General features: G+C 40.4%; 1 protein-coding gene across 1 annotated transcript; it reads right to left on the bottom strand.

Annotated features, from left to right (window-relative positions):
• Window positions 1-3,006: 3,006 nt before the first annotated feature.
• neurod2 (neuronal differentiation 2) lies at window positions 3,007-6,064 on the bottom strand. The gene is made up of 2 exons (XM_081392243.1): window positions 5,870-6,064; window positions 3,007-4,334 (listed from the first exon to the last, which is right to left on the bottom strand). Exon 2 carries the CDS (start codon window positions 4,322-4,324, stop codon window positions 3,242-3,244), a length of 1,083 nt encoding a protein of 360 aa, XP_081248369.1. The 5' UTR covers window positions 4,325-4,334; window positions 5,870-6,064; the 3' UTR covers window positions 3,007-3,241.
• Between the last annotated feature and the right edge of the window lie 13,409 nt (window positions 6,065-19,473).

Genomic DNA, 19,473 nt, shown 5'->3' with positions numbered 1-19,473 from the left:
TTTTCGCCGTAAAGCTGTATTTAAATATTATATAAATGTGTCTTGTGTTTCTTTTCGTTTTCCATTTTAATACTTTTGCCCCTTATAATATGTGTGTGTGTGTTTACATTATATATATATATATATATATATATATATATATATATATATATATATATATATATATATATATATATATGTGTGTGTGTGTGTGTGTGTGTGTGTGTGTGTGTGTGTGTGTGTGCGTGTGTGTGTGTTTTTTTTTTTTTTTTTTTTTTTTTTTTGCCAAATCCTGTTTACCTGCGTTACGTTATTACTGGTCTAAAAAAATCAAATGAGTTAATGTACAGTCCTGCATGTCTACTCCAACTGTTACGCTGTGCAGTCCCGGTGGTTATAGGCCGTGCTGTTTCCAGTTGCTAGCATATAGTTGAACCCTTCTTCCCTATAAAATATGAAATAATGAACAGATGCTGCTGAATTAGGAAAGAAACACCGCCTCCACCCAGCAGCGCAGCTTTGGCCAGGCTTGGCACACGTCGCAGCTGGCATCGCTGTGGTGGGCTGCCCCGCTGGCCGTGCGCACTGACGCTAAGACATTTAGCGAATTGGCAAGCGCGTGTCTCCTGAGTCTCTGGGTTCCGTGCCAGCCCGTGGCCTCTGGACGCCGCTTAAGATCACCTCGGCTGTGGTCGAGTTTAAGGAGGGAGCGCCTTTTGTCCTTGTTGGCTTTTACCCTCTGGGCTCGAAACATCAATGCCAGAATCATAAGAAAAATAATCACTTTGAACTCACAGGTATCTTGAATGAACATTACCTGACTTCGGCCTAAAATAAAAAATAGAAACAGAGAAAATAAAAATGTAAAACGTGTTTTGTAATCTGACTGAATAGGCTATACATTATGTAAACCTTTTCAATCATACAGTTGTTTAGAAACGTTGCTCTGGGTTTTTGGAACCTAGAATAGCTTCATTTTTCCTCTGCTAATGGATGACACTTGGAACTAATAGACTGTTAAAAAACAATGTAACAAAAAAACTTACGTTACAATTTACATTTAGCCAACTGGAGCACACAAGACTGCAGCGAATGGGTCTAAATAAAACAATAGTTAACTGTTTTAAGCTAGAGTGCGGCAAAAAGCCACTCAACTGTCATTTTAAGAGTGTAGGCATATTGCAAATGTACTACTAAAAGACTGCCTTGTATATGAAAAGTAGTTACCAGGTATTCCATAGGAAAGAATAACTGTCGTCTAAATTAAATTGATAGCAACAACCTACAAACCAAAGGAAAAAGTTTAATATAGCAATTTAATATAGTGTAGCCTACATACCTGTTATTATACCTATTCCGATATATTTTCATTTATTAATAATATTTTAAGAAGTTATCCACAATGCAATAATCATGCTACAATATGCTATATGAAAGTAGTCATAAGGTAACAATAACAACGACACGGAGCTTTAATGAATAAAACATTCGCTGCATGCGTCACTTAAACTATTTATTTGTGCACATAACTCGCTTTAATTGTATATTTGTGATTGCTAAAAATGTAACGTAATTTCGACCGAATAGTAGGCCTAGCCTAATAATAATAATAATAATAATAATTATAATAATAACAATTATCGTGTTTTAAATCAAAATAATGAAATGAATATGTTCATGCAATCTAAATTCTAAACATGGGAGAAGTAGGGTAATGTAATAATTATCACAAAGTTGAATGCAGTTGAGTATTAGTTAATTTATTTATAAAGTGAACAGATCATGGTGTACTAGGCTACTCCATCTTGCTTAAAAAAACGAATTAATATTTTTGTCAGACTTGGAAAATAATACTGCGTAGGTTAATAATAATAAAATGATTCACAGACTGAAATTGAATGGAAATAGGACATATAACTCCAGTAGAATGCAAAACAAATGTACATAAATATGTCGATATAGGCTATTTAAGCCATTGAGGAATGTTAACGCTTTTGAATAAGCAAATCTTTATAGGTATTTTAGTTGATGTGAAATGTCTACAGTGCTCAAACTGAGATTGAACACATTCCATTAATTGTAAATTATTATCTTTATGCAAATAAATATATGATTATTTAAACCATCCAATAACCTCATGACTTTTTCAGTAGTAGTGTTAGTAGCAATTGTTTTGCTCTTCCATGGCGTCAATATTTGAAATGTATAACATGCCACAGGAAAGTTGCCTTATTTTCTCTCTCTCTCTCTCTCTCTCTCTCTCTCTCTCTCTCTCTCTCTCTCTCTCTCTCTCTCTCTCTCTCTCTCTCTCTCTCTCTCTCTCTCTCTCTCTCTCTCTCTCTCTCTCACACACACACACCTTACATTCACTTTAAAGATAATCAAAATGGTTTCTTTGTTGAACAAAAAAAGAAAAATGTTGAACACGTTTATAAGGATACTAACCAATATACGACAAATCAAGTTTAATTTAGTTACCCAAATGTTCACAATCTGATTTTTATTTAATATCCACAAATAATGGTATGTTCTAATTTAATTAGTCTTCCAACAGCTTGCAATTTTATATTACCCTAGCACTATTATAAAATCAGACAGATTGGACTACCATCAGAATTTTAATTTGGATGTGATATCGTGAAATTGCACCTGTCGACTACAATATATTTTGTAAACCTTAAAATTCCATTAAAACATAATGAATGAGATTCATTTTTCGTTCTCATTTTTATCACTGAAATTGTCCTCTTCTATACAGTAACCGGTGTACTCACATGTTTGTTTATTCTTAGTATATTCTTACAATTTCTGTCTGACCAATTCCCAATGGGAAATGACAGCCCCAGATAATTCTGGAACAATATGCTTTATTTGTTAGATCAAGAAACAGACTTCATTTAACAATTTAGTTCATTTAACATTTTTCTTCTTCTTCTTGTCATTCCATTAGAGACTCGTTACGGTTCAAACATTTGAATCAATCATAAATAGCACTACCACTTTGTAAATTTTTTTTTTTTTTTTTTAGCAGTTGGATTCATGTCCTGACTTCTTTTATATACATTTTGTCATTATGGAATTACTGTAAAAAACAAAATTACTGTCCAGTAATGTAAAAAAAAAAAGAAGAAGAAAAAAAAAACGGTTTAAGAGTACAGTAGCGTAAAGTAAATTATTTCATGTTTAGAATGTGGAATTGTCTTTCTCTTTTCCTCTGTCCCCTCCCTCTCCTCCCAAATGGGCATTAGCAGGGAAAAATCACCTAATTGTGGAAAAAGGCGTTAAGTTCTTCAAATGGCGCCCGATCGTGGTGCACGTTTACATCATGAAACGGTGGAAGGTTCTCCGAGTGCGCGCTGCCACTGCGAGCACCTGATGGGGCGTAAGCAAGACCATGAGCAGTGGAGGAACGTGAGCCATGCAGACTGGTGTAATGCATAGAATATTGATAACCTCTTTCCGCCTCTGGTGAGAGTGGCTCCTGTTGTCTCAGTGCAAAGTTACCATTTACACACACCGGAGGGCTGTGGTGGCCCTCGTAATCTGGACTGTTATATTCTGGAGACGTTCCTTCGGTGTACAGTGCCTCATAGGCCGAACAGAAAGAGTGATTTCGGAGGCTATGTGCATTGGACCCGGGCTGACAATGTGTACTTGATAGACGGGAGCATTGATATGGATATGCGTGCATGGAGAATGAGGGGGTGGGCAAGTGAAAGCGCGCTCCCTCTTGACATTGTTCCGTTAAAAAATTCCTTGAGTTAAGTTGGAGGCACCCAGCCACCAGATTGGTCGTGGGTTGGGAGAGGCCTTTGCACAGTGTCTGTACATACGAAACCACGTCCGGTCTCTTCCCATTCCGCAGGATTTCTGACAGCGCCCAAATGTAGTTTTTCGCCAACCGTAATGTTTCAATTTTAGAGAGTTTTTGAGTTTTTGAATAGCATGGTACTACCTTGCGAAGATTGTCAAGTGCTGAATTTAGATCGTGCATGCGCGTGCGTTCTCTTGCGTTCGCTTTTTGGCGCCTTACTTTCGAGCGCTCTAACCTAGCCGGCGTCATTTTGCGTTTTTTTGGCCCACGTTTTTTAGGTCTGTCTCCGTCCCCCTCATCTCCACAATCATCTTCATCAACATCCTCATCATCGTCTTCCTCCCCTGCAATTTCCGACTGAGCCCGGCTACTCCCGCCTTTCACATCGTCCAAGTCCTCGTCGCCTAGGCGACAGCGCTCCTGCTCTTCGTCCTTGGTTTTGGAGCACTCGCTCCCGCTGTCATCCACCCAGCCCCCGAACTTCTCCATGTCCGGAAGCAGTGAAGGTTCGTTGAATAATCTTGTCAACATGGCGGAGCCACTGAAACATAGACAACGAGTAAACAAATGTTTTAATAATTAAACCGTGACGTGGAAATTGTGTACAACACAAATGTTGTTTTAAATATTAATAGGCTAACAACCTTAGCACCCCATACAGTGGAAATGTTAATGCGCTCTGCTATCACTGAAGTAAATAATGGTTGTTTTCGAATATAGTTTCTGTTAGCTATACCATTTTGATGAAACGAAAGATTTTAAAAATGAAGAGCAAAAATGTAATTGTAATGGGTAAAAGGCCTACAGTAGGCTAAGTGTAGGCTAAATAAAAATCTAGCGTCATATATCTGTGGGAGACGACTTCTAAAGAGGTAGGCTATTTTAATTTAGCGAGAGCGACATACGTCGCCAGACGGTCTCACTCCCCAGTTCCCAATTTCTGTAGTCCTGTTTGGCCCCTCGCAGCAGGTCCTCACACGAGGTGGGGTGGGGGGCTCGGGGTACTCGTTTTGAGCAGCGAGCATTGTGCTCACTTCGCCCTTTCCTTTCCATCTTCATTCTGGCGGCATTCCAGCACATCAAAAACATGAACCAACTCATCAAAAACCATTTAAAACGGCGAATAATATAAAAAAAGGAAAATTAACGAAAGAAAAGCTGTGACTGTAGAGTCAAGTTGTAATACGATCTCATTTATGACCACAATAGCCAATTCCTGGCTCATTTTGATGAGGGCGGGGTCCCAAAAACACAACCCATGTCCAGGTTCTAAAACTGCCGTCGGTCTCCCTCCTGTCCCCTCTTTTCCATTCCCATATTTTATAAAACCATAGTTGATAAAGAAAAAAAAATCTTTCCAAGATAGTTAGCTAATTTAACTTGCAAACATATAATAGTATATTTTTTATTGCAATGAAAAAATGTCACACAATTTAAACTGTCAAAAAGAAAAAGTTGACAGGTAAAGTCAAGTGTCTTTGTTGTGAAAACGCCTTCTGATGAACAAGATTTTGTTTTTAAATAATTGGTATAGGCATGTACTACTATGCAAATTATTATGTAGCCTAATATTATTCGTATTAACTGCTGATTGTTAATAAAATACTGACATTAACTCTACTCACTGATAACCCACAAGAAAGCAGGCATTATAAGTAATATCTCTGCAAAAGTCACAGAAAATGTAACAAACAATTTGCACAGCATACTAGGCCTACGAGAAACAACACTATCTACAAAAGATTGTCGTAATGTCTCGTCAAATAGCCTATATCTAAAAAACCTGGATTCGTGTAAACTGTCGTAATCTATACTATTACCCATGTTTCTGACGTCAAATCAGATTTATGGCTCACATATATAACATTCCACGGCTGCTTTAATTAAAACGTACCATTCTCTGTGAAAAGGTAGCTATTGCAGATGATACAAAATCTAAATTAGACGAATGCATAAAAGTAATTCCACCAGCATCAGTATTGGCATATTTTCTTTTAAATATTTATATATATAAAAAAATCATATATAAATAATTATTTGTTATGATTATATATTCTATCACGTCTGAAAACTCACCTAGTTTCTGGTGCTGTATGGGTGAAGGCGCGTACGTCTACATCATCTTCATGCTTCCCTAAGAAGACTAAGAAAAAGAGAGGCGCGATTGTCTGTGATCCGGTTTGTGTTATCCCTTTCCCGGACTGCAGCGAGGCGGTGTGGCATCCCTAGCAGGAAGGGTTACATACCTGCTCTGATGCCAGGCCATATGGTGGGCACGTCACTGGCAGGAGCCATCACATGAGAGCGGGTGATTGACACGCGCTCGCATTCGTAGAGATTGCCTTCCCGCGGGATGAGGAGCCCACCATCTGTCGCTGCCGCTGCACACGCACCTCACTAAAGTGTAACAAGCTTTCATAGAAACTACACCCAAGTGCACACATATATTCAGATATACATGGGGTGAGGGAATGCAGTGGAAATAAACAGTAGGTTTTATTTTTATAAATTCAATTTAATTATGTATTAATGAACCATTTCAAATCTCTCTCTCTCTCTCTCTCTCTCTCTCTCTCTCTCTCTCTCTCTCTCTCTCTCTGTATATGTATGTGTGTGTGCGCGCGCGCGCGTGTGTGTAACACGCACTCGTTGCTGTTGCACAGAAAGGTTTTCGCGGTACAATCTTTTATAAACCATAAATGATATGTGGTTATGAAAATATGGTTATAGTGCCACCTGGTGGCAATTATTTTGAACTGCATGAAGGCTGGGTGTTGGAAACATTACAGAATCTGTAACTAACGTCAACCAATGCTTTATGGAAAAGGTGATAATCCACATTATTAGGGGTCCAGGAACCATGTTGTAGCTATTTGTTCTTTGTGTATTTATTATTATTATTATTTGTAGTAGTATGGGTTCATGTTTTTTTGTTTTTTTAAACTATGTTTTTGTTAAGATTTTTATTAGAGGTTAATGCGTAAAGCTTTTAATAAATCTTTCAAGTCTAATCTTTTATTTAACAGTTTCTATAAGTTTGAATGACTGAATAACTTTCTGAATAAATGCACAGAAAAATTGCCAAACATGGTTAAATATATACTGCTGTCAATTCAGATAATCAGATATAGTATAAAATATGCTTATTTGGCATGCTTATTTCGAGGACAGGGCTTCGAGTTTGAAATTTCACCCAAACCCAGAACACTTTTAAGATAATATGTAGTATTATATTTCTATGAAGACACACTTATTTAGTGTTGTGGTATTAATAATAAAAACAACACTTATCAGTCACGTCTCTCTACCAAGCTCTCCCTCACCATTCACACTATTCTCCCTTGACTATAATCACACATACCTTTTCCTCATTTACCACAATCAAGGACTGCATAAAGGCCACATGCACACTCTAAAGTTTCAGGAGTGACAACCACATTTTAATAAGCGTGAATTTCCTACATTAGCATTCTGTGTGTGTGAAACATGACTCGTATCCAAAACTATGATAACTGACACTGTGGTAACCATAGCAATGTTCTGGCATCTCTTGTGTTTGGTATCTGTATTTTTGACCAAAGTAATATTACAGTGACCAAAGACATGTTTTGTTTATGCTAGGAAGGCTGCTTTGCAGATTTTGTGTTGCCATGTTCACTTATTACAAGCGTCTTTGGGCTTCACAGCTAACCATAAAGGTTATTTTGATAAACATGACACAATATAACATTACAATTCCATGAAAAAAAAGATTTTTACTGTTATAAAACAAGTATTTGTGAGCATTAGGAACTGAAGGTGTCAGAGTAAATAGGAAACACACACGATCATTGTCATCGGTAAACACAGCCAATTATGAAACTTCCGTGTTGTTATCAAGGCTTGTGCAGCTGCTCTGGAGAAACTGCACTGACTGAGCCAGCTGACTGCTTTCGAACTGCTCTTGTGACACTCTAATGGCATACATTGTTTCACCTATCCATTGGCCTGTGTAGGATTGAGTGCAAATCAAATACAAATGAATCTTCCTGGTGATTTGTTCAAACATAATTCCACACAGAACTCAACATTCCAGACACCAAATCACCAACCCCAGAGCCATAAAAGAAGGCTCCAGCCAGTCTACCTAACCAACGAAAACCCCAGCTAAGAACTTTACGGCCATGCAAGCTTCAAAGAGATGAGCCAAACTAAAGGAAGAACTTGTCAATGTGAGATAGCTTGGAAAAGAATGATTGGCTCAGAGATGGCACAGCTCAGTGCTCGATCAAGATAACAGCAGAGAAGCTGCTGGACTCCACACAGACACAAAACAGACCCCAGTCTCCTTAAGGACCTCTGAATGACCCAGAGTTTTGAAATCACTTCAGACCAAAGAGACTGAGACTTTGACTACAAAAATAGATAAAAATCATCCCAGAACAATTCTCGATGGACTTATAATCAAACATCATGCAACTACATGATTCTATTTTGTGTATACAATATATGTGTGTGTCTAATATGCTTAGATCCCATATAATTCATGTAATTGTTATAACTATTAGATGCTTGAATGAAAGTGTGTCGTGCTTCCTATCAGTACGATCGTATGTTCTTAATTCAAAAGATGGCTTGAGTGAAATCTGTGTGAAATGTTCCGTATTCTTATAATAGTAATAATGTCTAAACTGTGGCCTCTTTCCTCTCTGCTAGAGCTTAGAGAGTAAGGAGAGCACAGATAAGCTTGATTTATGATAAGAAGTGAAGAGAACGCCACCTCCTAAATAGAGATGCACCGATTACAATTTTCTGGGCCGATTCCGATTTCTGATTTTTCATTAAGTTTGACCTGCCGATACCGATTTTTAGCCGATTCCGATTTCATTTTTTCTAACCACTTTACAGCACACACAAATATTTATTTGTACATTTTACAATTTGCATAGTTCACACACATCTAAAGTGCAGTGTTGTGGAAGAACCATTTCCTTTTCACATTCAATATCCAATAATTTTATATATATATGTATTTAGCAAACGAAACGTCTGTATGAAAACAGGGAATGGCAATAAAATAATATATAAATAAAAAATAAAATAAATATAGCTTTGCAGTATAAAGATATTTCTCAAAGCACACACACACAGGCCTATTGCAATCACTTCGAACTGAATAATAAAACAAGTTTAAATGGGTACATTTTCTATAAAAATATTAGTCTTTGTTTTCTTTTCTGACATGGCCTACTCCAGTTCTTGTTAAAACACGCAAATTCTGTGCTCACTGCAGAGCATAAAATCCGGGGGGAGGAGTCGGATAAAATCCAACTCCTCCCACCTTACATACCTAAACCTACCAATCTCCACCCCCTGATCCCTAAACCCACCCCTAAACCTACCCATCTCCACCCCTAAACCTACCAATCTCCACCCCTTATATAAGATCCGACTCCTCCCCTCGGATCTTGTGTACTGCATTGAGGTGCTACTGGCATTTTGGGCACTTTTTTTGTGAAACCCTATTTAGGCTATTTTCAACCAAAAGTGTGATTTCCCTTTAATTGAGCGCGAGCAGTGCAGCAAATAGACTCGGCGCCGAAACACGCGCTTCACTGCTCGCGCTGCTCCTGCTCCCATTGTGAATGCACTCATATTGATTAACATATGCACGCCGAAAAAAAATACGCGCTTGCGGTCTGAACGGACGTAATTCACGAGGTTTTCTACATGTGCTCCGTGTGCACGTGTGATGCTGATGTTGCGCAATGTTAATCATGCGGCGCCCGAGTGCATTTGACCGGCATAAAATCGGCATTTGTCAGACTGACCGGCCGGTCGCCGGTTACGGCCGATCACGTGAAAATCGGCCAATTCCGGTCACCAGCCGATCAATCGGTGCATCTCTACTCCTAAATAAAGACAGTGTCTAATTGGTCAGAACTGATCCAGGAGGCTGGGCAGACATTTGAGTTTAAAATCTTAACACCAGAACAAAGTTTAAGTTTAGTGCAGAACAAAAATGCAGCAGGAGATGAAGATCTAGACCAGACCAATAACCATGTACACGCGCAGAGACGAAAGAACCCAAATCAAGATCAGAAGAACATGGGTTAAACAACTTCATTCAAGCCATCATCTACTCTCGCCTCAATTTCCTTTCTTTTCTTAGTTTCCTTTCTTTTCCGTTGTGAGTCTCGGTTCTAAGTTAAGTTTTGCGGCAAGATTTCGGTCCACGTTTCTTCTGCAAAGCGAGCTTCAACAGAAGGTGTGTTCGACATCGGCTGCGGCTGGATGTAACCAATCGGCGAGAGTAGCCGCGTGCAGGCGGGGAGGAGCTGCAAACGGAGACGTGAAGTCGGACACTTTCTGGTTCCCGTAGTGACCGCTCACGTGGTGTTTGCATACTTTGCCACAGCTGAAGTGAAATAAATGCAATATTTGCCAAATAATACACAGATGTTTCTGAGACATTTTCATTCAATACTTTATGTACTGCTTCATACAGTGTCTGTTTGAACAAGACTAAAGTTCAACATAAGCTACTATCAATGAAGTGGAGTCTACGTTTTTTAATCAGTTTTCATTTGACAAACATGACACAATATAACACCGCAACTACATGAAAAAAGTGTTTGCTGTTATAAAAAACTGATTTGTGAGCTTTAGAGGAACTAAAGGTGGTCGAATAAACACGAAACACACGTGATCGTTGTCATGCGGTGAATCCGGCCAATCGTGGAACAGCTGTGTCGTCATCAGCCCTCGTGCAGCCCAGTGCAGCCGCTCTTGAGAAGCTGCGCTGGCCGAGTTCTCCGGCTAATCTCGAATCGCTCTCGCGGTACTTTGATGGCACACGTCACAGTCACGTGGCGTCGGTGCTGTATCAGGTCGGACAAAATTTCCCCCTTTGACGCCGACCAAAGGAATTCCCAAAAGGAACGCAAAACGAGCAAGTAACCTCCAGACTCTTAAGCTGAACTGGTGTATTTTGATATAGATTTAATAACCTACGAAACGATAGAAAGGTTAAATTAATGTTTGATGGTTCATTCAGGTCATGTCTTATAAGTGCATATAGAATCGTGAGATTTCATCATCTCACTCATCATCTCACTCTTTCCTTACTCTATTCCTTTCTGCAACTCGTATGAATGTGTGTGTGTGTGCGTGTGTTTGTGTTAGGTATTAGTTTTATGTGTTAGAATAATCAATAAAGTCTTGTCTTACTTGTGTTATGTGCTTACAAATTTAATGTCTTAAACTGCTGATCTAAGTTACCTTGCTAATAAATAGTGTTTCACTATATTTTGGATATTTATATCCGTTGCAGAGCTGAGAATTACAGCCAGTTCAAATGAACCGTGAACGAGTCATTTGCTCGGTTGTAATAAGTGATTCTTTCGAATTCCCTATAAATTAATTAATAATTCCTTTGAGCTAAATTGACCAGTCAGAATCACACAATTATCTTACACCTGTTTACACCTGGTCACTTCATGCATTTTTACTGATTGGATAATTATCTGTTTTATGTTCTATTTACACAAAAACAAATCTCCGCAAATTATGTTTTATTAACAAAGTTCAGGACGTTCGATAATCAACTCAATTTGCTCAGGGTGTATTTATACAGCCAACATACCTCTGTCTGATTACTGTAATTCTTTATATGTTGGACTGGATCAGTCATCTCTTCATCGTTTACAGTTAGTCCAAAATGCAGCAGCTCAGCTCCTAACTGTGACTAAAAAGCGTGAGCACATTACTCCGGTTTTAGCCTTGCTCCACTGGCTTCCTGTCCGTTTCAGGATTGATTTTAAGATTTTACTGCTTTATTGCTTGTTTTTAAGAGTTTGAATGGGTTGGCACCTTCTTATTTATCAGAACTTTTACACGTCCGCACTCCTGTCCAAAGCACTGAGGTTGTCCAATCAGATGTTCCGAGATGTTCCGAGATCCAGGTTGAAAAATAAAGGTGACTGAGCCTTCGCAGTGGCTGGTCCTAATCTTTGGAATAGTCTACTCTACAGGTTCATATAAGAACAGCTAGGACTGCTGAAATGTTTATGTCATTGCTTAAGAACCACCTGTATTCTTTAGCTTTTATTTCGAGTTGAGTTTTGCAACTGAGACATTTTCTACTGTGTTTTTTTACTGTTTAATTGTTTATTTGTGTGGATTTGTCATTGTTAAGCACTTTGGTCAACTGTGGTTGTTTTTAAATGTGCTATATAAATACATTTGAACTTGAACTTGAACTTGAACTGTCCCACAACAGTTTTCCAGCAATTGGCCCCGCCCGATTGCTAACATGTCTGAGATCGAGCTATTCCTGTCTGATGACGAGAGTCCTGCTTATCCCCAGATCCTCTGCCGTAATCTGCCGGCCCCAGGTTCACTTTTTCACCTGACACCGGCGCCAAGCCCCAGGCCACCGAGGACTACCCTCATCGCCTCCGTTGAGACATCCACCTTCCTCCCCGTCGTCCTCCTATCTTTCAACCTTCCCAATGATACCCTCCATTGAAAAGTTGACAGTACTTGGATTGAAACAAATGCTGATTAACACATGCAGTTCTACCAGAAAGACTCGGGAGATAAATTGATATAACAAGCGTAAATTTATTAACAGCCCAGCAAGCATAAATTTATTAAAGTTCTTTGGCGTAGGCCCCGTCCTTAGCGTGCAATGCGAGGGTAGCGAAAGCTGCATATCCTGCCTGAAGACGAAGGCAGGGGCGCAGCCGACCCCCTGGAGGTAAAGGAAGGGACCATCCTGGTGGTGGTGGGGAGGATGAAGGGGAAGGTACCATCTTGGTGGTGGTTGGGGAGGATGGAGGTAATTGGCAGCATCAGCATCTGCGAACTCAGACAAATGTAAGTACCAATCTTTTATACTGCGAGTGTTAACATATGATTGGTTAGAAGTGAGGTAATACATGACGCCCTGATTGAGTCTTCCTGGCAGAACTTACGCTAAAGCTTTCATTTCTCTCTGAGATTGAACAAAGCACAGCTTTACGGCCTATACCTCTCTTTGCAGTCAGCTATCCTCTCTCCTAAATCCACTTTAGCCTCCAAAGCAGCTAAGAGATCAAGCAAAGAATCCAAACTCACATTTCACAACATCACTGTCCTCCTCCAGTGCAAGGCCAGGCCCTTTTCGAGTACCGGACCACAGCAGCAGCCCTTCTGCAAGCCTTGGCCGTGCCCCTGATTCCGCCACTGCAAAACCTTATTTGCCTTTTCCTTCTACTCAGTCCGTTACCGTGGCTCCCCCCGTCATCACGCCTCACATCACAATGCCCGCTGGCTTCTCCTTAGCCTCCCAATCTTTACCTTTACCTTTCCCTTTCCCTCCTGCAATCTCCAACCCTCTCCTCTTTCCGTTGCCTCCAGTTCTTACAGCAGATGTCCGTTAACAGCGCAGGCCCAGGTGTCTCAGCACTTTCCCTCTGCTGTTTCTAACCCCTCCCCTTTCCGTGGCCTACAGTTTCAACAGTAGAAGCTAGAGACACAGGCTCACACGTCATATTTTAAACAATCATGGGCCGGATTCTCTCCCTCCCAACTCTCTTTTTCAGTCTGATTCACAATATACACTTTTCACTGCAACACTGCAGCCAGTCCTACAGAACTCCGTCACCTCAGAGCCACCCACAGTGGCAAACAACATCCGAGCTCAGATTCTCACATGTTCAGATATCGATCTATCCTCCCTACTTTCTCCGGTTCCCCTTACTGTATCCAGCTGTCAAACAGACTGCAGGGATTTTTTAGTCATGCTAAAAAAATCCAACTCCCTATTCATCCCACATCCTTTCATTTCCATAATTCTTCATCGCGTTCAGCAATTACACAGAGATAATCTGTTCAGCCTTCCCCCATAGGTGGCATAAACTGATCTATCTGGCCGTAATACCAGAGCTCATGCTATCACATGGAGGAAGCCATTTTTATACCTATCACAAACGGAAGAACCCGATATCGCCTTCTGGTCTGTTTGGCAACGCTGTCAGTACTGTCAGCACGTCGACAGGTTTCAGGAGGCGATATCGGGTTCTTCCATTCGGCCTAACTCTCTCCCCTCACACCTTCACCAAGTGCATGGATGCAGTTGAGGCTTCAGGGCACCCGGGTGCTAAATTATATAGACGACTGGCTTATTCTGGCTCAGTCGCAGGAGCTGGCAGTTCGGCATTGAGATGTCGTCCTTGGCCACATTCAGAGCTTGGGGTTGAGGCTCAATACAAAGAAAAGCGTGTTGGCAACCGCCCAGAGAACTACGTTTCTGGACTTGAATACGACTTGCGCGCAGATGCCTTCGTTCCCTATCTATGTGGAAGAAACCTTGGTTCCTGCCCCAAGGTCCAGTGTTGGGAGCACCATATCGCCGGAAAGCCATTTCGACAGACTCATCCCTCACGGGCTGGAGTGCGGTCATGGACTGCCGATTTACAAGAGGTCTGTGGCAGGACCTTCATTACTCTTGGCATATAAATTGCCTAGAAATGTTCGCAGCCTTCCGGGCTCTGAGGAGCTTCCTCCCAGACCTCAAGGGTCACCACGTTCTTGTGAGAAAAGACAACATGTAGGTGGTGTCCTATTTGTATCATCAGGGGGCCTGAGATCGCGCCCTCTATGCAGACTGGCGCATCAGATCCTCCTGTGGTCCCAGGGAAGACTGTTGTCTCTCAGAGGGCAGACATCCTGTCGAGACCCCAAGGTAGTGGAGTCTAAATACGAGAGGTTCGGCCAAGTGGAATTGGATCTGTTAGTGTCTCAAGAGACAACACACTGTCCACTGTGGTTTTATCTCACGCATCTGGGCCCCTGCATTTCCCCTGATTGCTCTGCTCCATCTGGAGAGGGTCAGTCGACTCCAGTCCCATTGTGGCCAGCCCGAGTATGGTTCTCAGACATAGTATCGCTCCTGTAGGGCCCTCCATGGGAGATTCCCATCAGGAGGGAACTGATTTCTCAGGCAGAGGGCTCAATATTCCACCCTCCAGAGCTGTGTAAACTGTGAAAACAGTATATAACTTAACTTAAGACTTATATAACTTAAATATATATTTAAATATATATGTATAATTCTTTAATTTTATTATTAATACGTTAAATAAATAAAAAATAACAAAGCAACACCTCTCTTGAACGTATTTTGTGATTGTTTTCGAAACAGCCCAAGCCATTTCTCATCACGCTGTGTTAAATTCAGACTGAACAGCTGCTCAAAACATCTCTCAGTTGGATAAAGAAAACCAGTGTTGCTAATTCAATTTTGATGGTTGACGATTGAAATGAAGATAAAAACGATTACTGTGAGATACATAAGTCATACATTGGGCATGAGTGAGTTCATTACTATTCATGCGCAAGCAAACCATGTGTGTGCTCTTGGCTCACTGATAGCTATAACATCATATTTTTGCATGAACACAGTTCAATATATTTGCATAGTTGTCAAAATTAATGTACTGTGAGTGTTTTATAACTGATGCTCTTCGAAGAAGTGTTTTTTGGAGAAGCTTGTGAGGATCAGTGGTGTTTATGTAGGCTACACTTGGGCATCAGATGCCCCAAAACACAGACATGATTGCTTGTTCTGATAGAGGAACTGTTCACTGATGACATCGACCTGTCTTCAGATAACTCAGTTTCCACACATTCAGAATGTTTTTATTTTTCATTTTAGATTTTGGTGTGTTTAATAATTCTGAATTGATCCGTGTAATAGCTATATATAGTCCTTTGATATCTCCCTGTGGTCTTGTATGGTATAATAGGTTGACTTGTGCGTATTTGTTAAAGTTACTGTATAACTGAGCAGAGTAAGTACTTTAAAGTTGTAAAGAATATCTGCAGTGACATTTTTGCAAAGTATGTATTGATTAGGAGAGGAGGGGGGCCTTGGAGTAAAAAGGTTTGAGAAACACTGCTCTGAGCCGTTTCTCCCAGAACCCTCCAAATTTACTTGACTGCATGGAGATGTTTCAAAGCATTCCATCTTTTGTGTGTTGCACCCTCTTCCCTCTCAGAGGTGACGTACCTGAGCTCTAACATGTCTGAGAGTGGCTGGCGGGCGGGCACTCAGGTTCGAACTTTACTGAAAAAATGCTTTTGATTGGTAGCACTTCACTATAAAACACAAGTTGCCAGCTCAGGGTGCTGACCCACCAAAGACTGTCCGATTAGAGACGAAAACGAAGATGCACTTGCTTTCTGGGAATAACCCATTTATTGTCACCACTCAACAGACTGGTTTGTATTGTTGTGGTTGTGGTTTTCTATCAAATAAACAGTAACATAAACATGAATATACATAATAATAATAATAATAATAATAATAATACATTACAACAAATAAACATATGAGCAGTAATACAGCACAGTAAAATAAGATTAATAATTAAACTTGAACATTATTAGAAAAATCTGAAAGCAAATTTAAGGTAGGCTGTAAATTCTATATTATATGCAACGCACAGCTGTAATGTATGGCGCCGCTCTGTCTGGGTTATGAGAGTGCATGCACGTAGCAAATTGTTTACAACAATTCTCCCATTAAATATAGAAAAAATACAGCAAACTTCGCTTCAAAGTTTTACAATTATTAATACAATTATTAATTACAATATAACATGTAATAATAAAGCAAGTGTAACTCTAGTGCGGACAATAATAAAGATATGTATTCAAACATACGAACTAGAGAGTTACAGGCATGAATACACGTTGTCAAGGTTTCTGGACGCTGATTGGCTCAGGCAAGGTGCTGTATGTGCGTGTGCCTCAAATACAGAGGGAGAGATTTTAGAGAGAAAGGTTAGTGACAGCAAACAATAGCCTTTTTTACAGCCGCCCCCAGATTTGCTTAAGGAAATATGTACACATTCAAAAGGCTTCTATTCTACTGTGGGTTAACAATTACTTTAATCAGGAATGGCAGGTAATTGTATAAGGCGTGCAACTGGCCGATGGTTTTTTCTCCCACCTAAACCTTGGCTGTCCTTACTCTAGTGTCAACTCCAGGGAATACTTATGACACCTTTCCCACGGGTCAGAAAGCTCTGTGTAGTTGAGGATCGATGATCAACACTGTAGTCCCAACCTGGATGTCTAAAGTATCTTTTTGGCATTTTTAGCTCACCATTGGAAGCCTTTTGAATAGCCATGGACTCGATTAGCTCCTCGAGAGTCTTAAACTGACTGAAATCAGAGGATTTGAAGCACACAAGAGGACTGGAACCAGTCTTAGGAATTTCATTATTGTCTATATCAACTGGACTGGGGCATTCGGGCCACAGATTGGCTGGACCTTTCAAGAAAGGCGGTCCTTGGGACCAGAGACTTCCCGGGCGAAGCTCGCGCAGACTCATTCCCCGAGTGATGTCATCGGCTAGATTATTTGCGGAGGGTACGTACTGCCAGCTGTGTTGTTCTGTGAGGTCCTGGATTTCTACTACCCGAGTACCAACAAATACTTTGAATCGGCAAAAGTCAGATTGTAACCATGTGAGGACAGAAGTGGAATCAGTCCACAAGATTGTTTGGCGTATGGGCAGGTTAATCTCATTGCTGAATACTTTGGCAAGTTGAGCTCCTGCACACAATTTCAGTCAGGGAACAGATTGTTGTTTTTTTGGTGCTACACATGATCTTGCTGTTAAGAAGGTTACCTCTGTTTGCCCATGTTGATCCTCTGTTCAAAGATATGCCACAAGAGCCATAAGCACGGTCGGAGGCATCACAGAAAACATGTACTGTATGTCTCTTAGGCTCGTTTCTGTGTCCTTGGTGGGGCTACAGTAACACTGAGGAAGAACAATATTCTGTAGGGATGGTAGCTCCTCCTCCCATTCAGTCCAGGTTTGTAGCAGATCTGTGGGCAAGTGTGGATCATCCCAATCAGTTTTTTGTCCCACAGCCGCTGTACGATGATCTTGGTGCGAGTTGTATAAGGGGGTGTGGCAACAAAATGGGTCGTACTGGCTGGCTAGGATTCTGTATATGTTGTGCATGGTAGTCTCACTAATGTCCTTGGCACGGTATTTGTAGGAGATTGTGTCAGACTGATGGTTCTAGAGGAGCCCCAATGTCGATTCCTGGATGTCTGTTCGGCCTTGTGAAATCCAGAGTTCTGCACTGTCCGATATGGTATCGTGAGGCAGGTGGCTTATAGTTGAAGGGGCATTGCTGGACCACTGCCTCAGTTCAAAGCCTCCATCTGCCAGCAGGTTCCTTATTCTGTCAAGTCAGGTCACCTTCATTTTAGATAGCGCTTTTAACAGTATAGATTGTTTCAAAGCAGCTTTACAGTGATAATAGGAAATTAAAGAAACAGATATTGTTTTGACTTTACAGCAGCTATAGAATAATGTTATTGTCCAGCTAAAGTTAGTTTTGATTGATTCACTTCCGTTGCAAAGATCATTAGTTATTAACTTAAATTCGCACAACAACAGTGCCTGGTGGCTCGAGAATGCAGACCTTGAAATAGATTACAAGGTGCAAGCGTTGAACATTTTTTTAAAACGTTATCATCTCTGTGTAAACTTAAAAAGTGCGAATGTGAAAACGCTGACGGCATGCACATGTGTATTACGCGGTTTAGTCTATAGGTATGCGCGTTTGAATATGTGTGCAGGAATGTAGTCTTTCTTTATATATTGACCTCAACAAATTACTTGTTTGGCATTGAAAATTCATAATACAGATTTTTTTTTTTCTTCTGCGGATCCATGTCAACTGGAATCATTTTGAAAACGTTTTATCTGTACAGAGGGGAAGGGAAGGGAAGGAGGCTTTCACAGGGGAGAGACTAATGAACAGATTCAGGACTGCGTTGTCGTCGTGTCCAGGCGCATCTCCTTCAACAGATCTGGATACGGTCTGGATACGGCGGACTGCGGTAAACCTTGGGATAAACAGAGTGACTAATATTAGCATAGACATCATTCTTCTTATGATGTAATGAGTACATCAGGATTTATGGGAAGTGTTCCCGGTTCCGTCTGACCTATTCAATGCAGCCCAACATTGAATTATAGAAGATGATAATGTATTGTGTATGCTAGGTGAAAGAGATGTGTTTTTAGTCTAGATTTGAACTGACAGAGTGTGTCTGCTTCCCGGACAATGTTAGGAAGACTGTTCCAAAGTTTTGGTGCTAAATAGGAAAAGGATCTACCTCCAGCAATCGATTTTGATATTCTAGGTGTTATCAACTGGCCAGAATTTTGAGATAGCAATAGGCATTAAGGACTATAATGCGTTAAGAGCTCGCTCAAGTACTGGGGAGCTAAACCATTAAGTTCTTTGTAAGTAATCAGCAATATTTAAAAATGTATACGATGTTTAATAGGGAGCCAATGCAGTGTTGACAGAACCGGGCTGATATGGTCATACTTCCTGGTTCTGGTAAGACCTCTAGCTGCTCCGTTTTGGACCAGCTGTAGTTTGTTTATTAAGCGTTGCAGGGCAACCACCCATTACAACATTACAATAATCTAGCCTTGATGTCATGAACGCATGAACTAATTGTTCCGCATTTGTCATTGAGAGCATATGACATAATTTAGATATTTTTTTTTAGATTATAGATACTATAGATTTTAGATATAAAAATGCGGTTTTACAGATACTAGACACGTGACTTTCAAATGAAAGATTAGTATCAAAGAGCACACCCAGGT

The sequence above is a fragment of the Scardinius erythrophthalmus genome, assembly GCF_964197995.2.
Source record: "Scardinius erythrophthalmus genome assembly, chromosome: 18".
Lineage (NCBI taxonomy): Eukaryota > Metazoa > Chordata > Actinopteri > Cypriniformes > Leuciscidae > Scardinius > Scardinius erythrophthalmus.
Note: the sequence above shows the minus strand (reverse complement) of the source record. Positions and strands in the feature narration are given on the sequence as shown.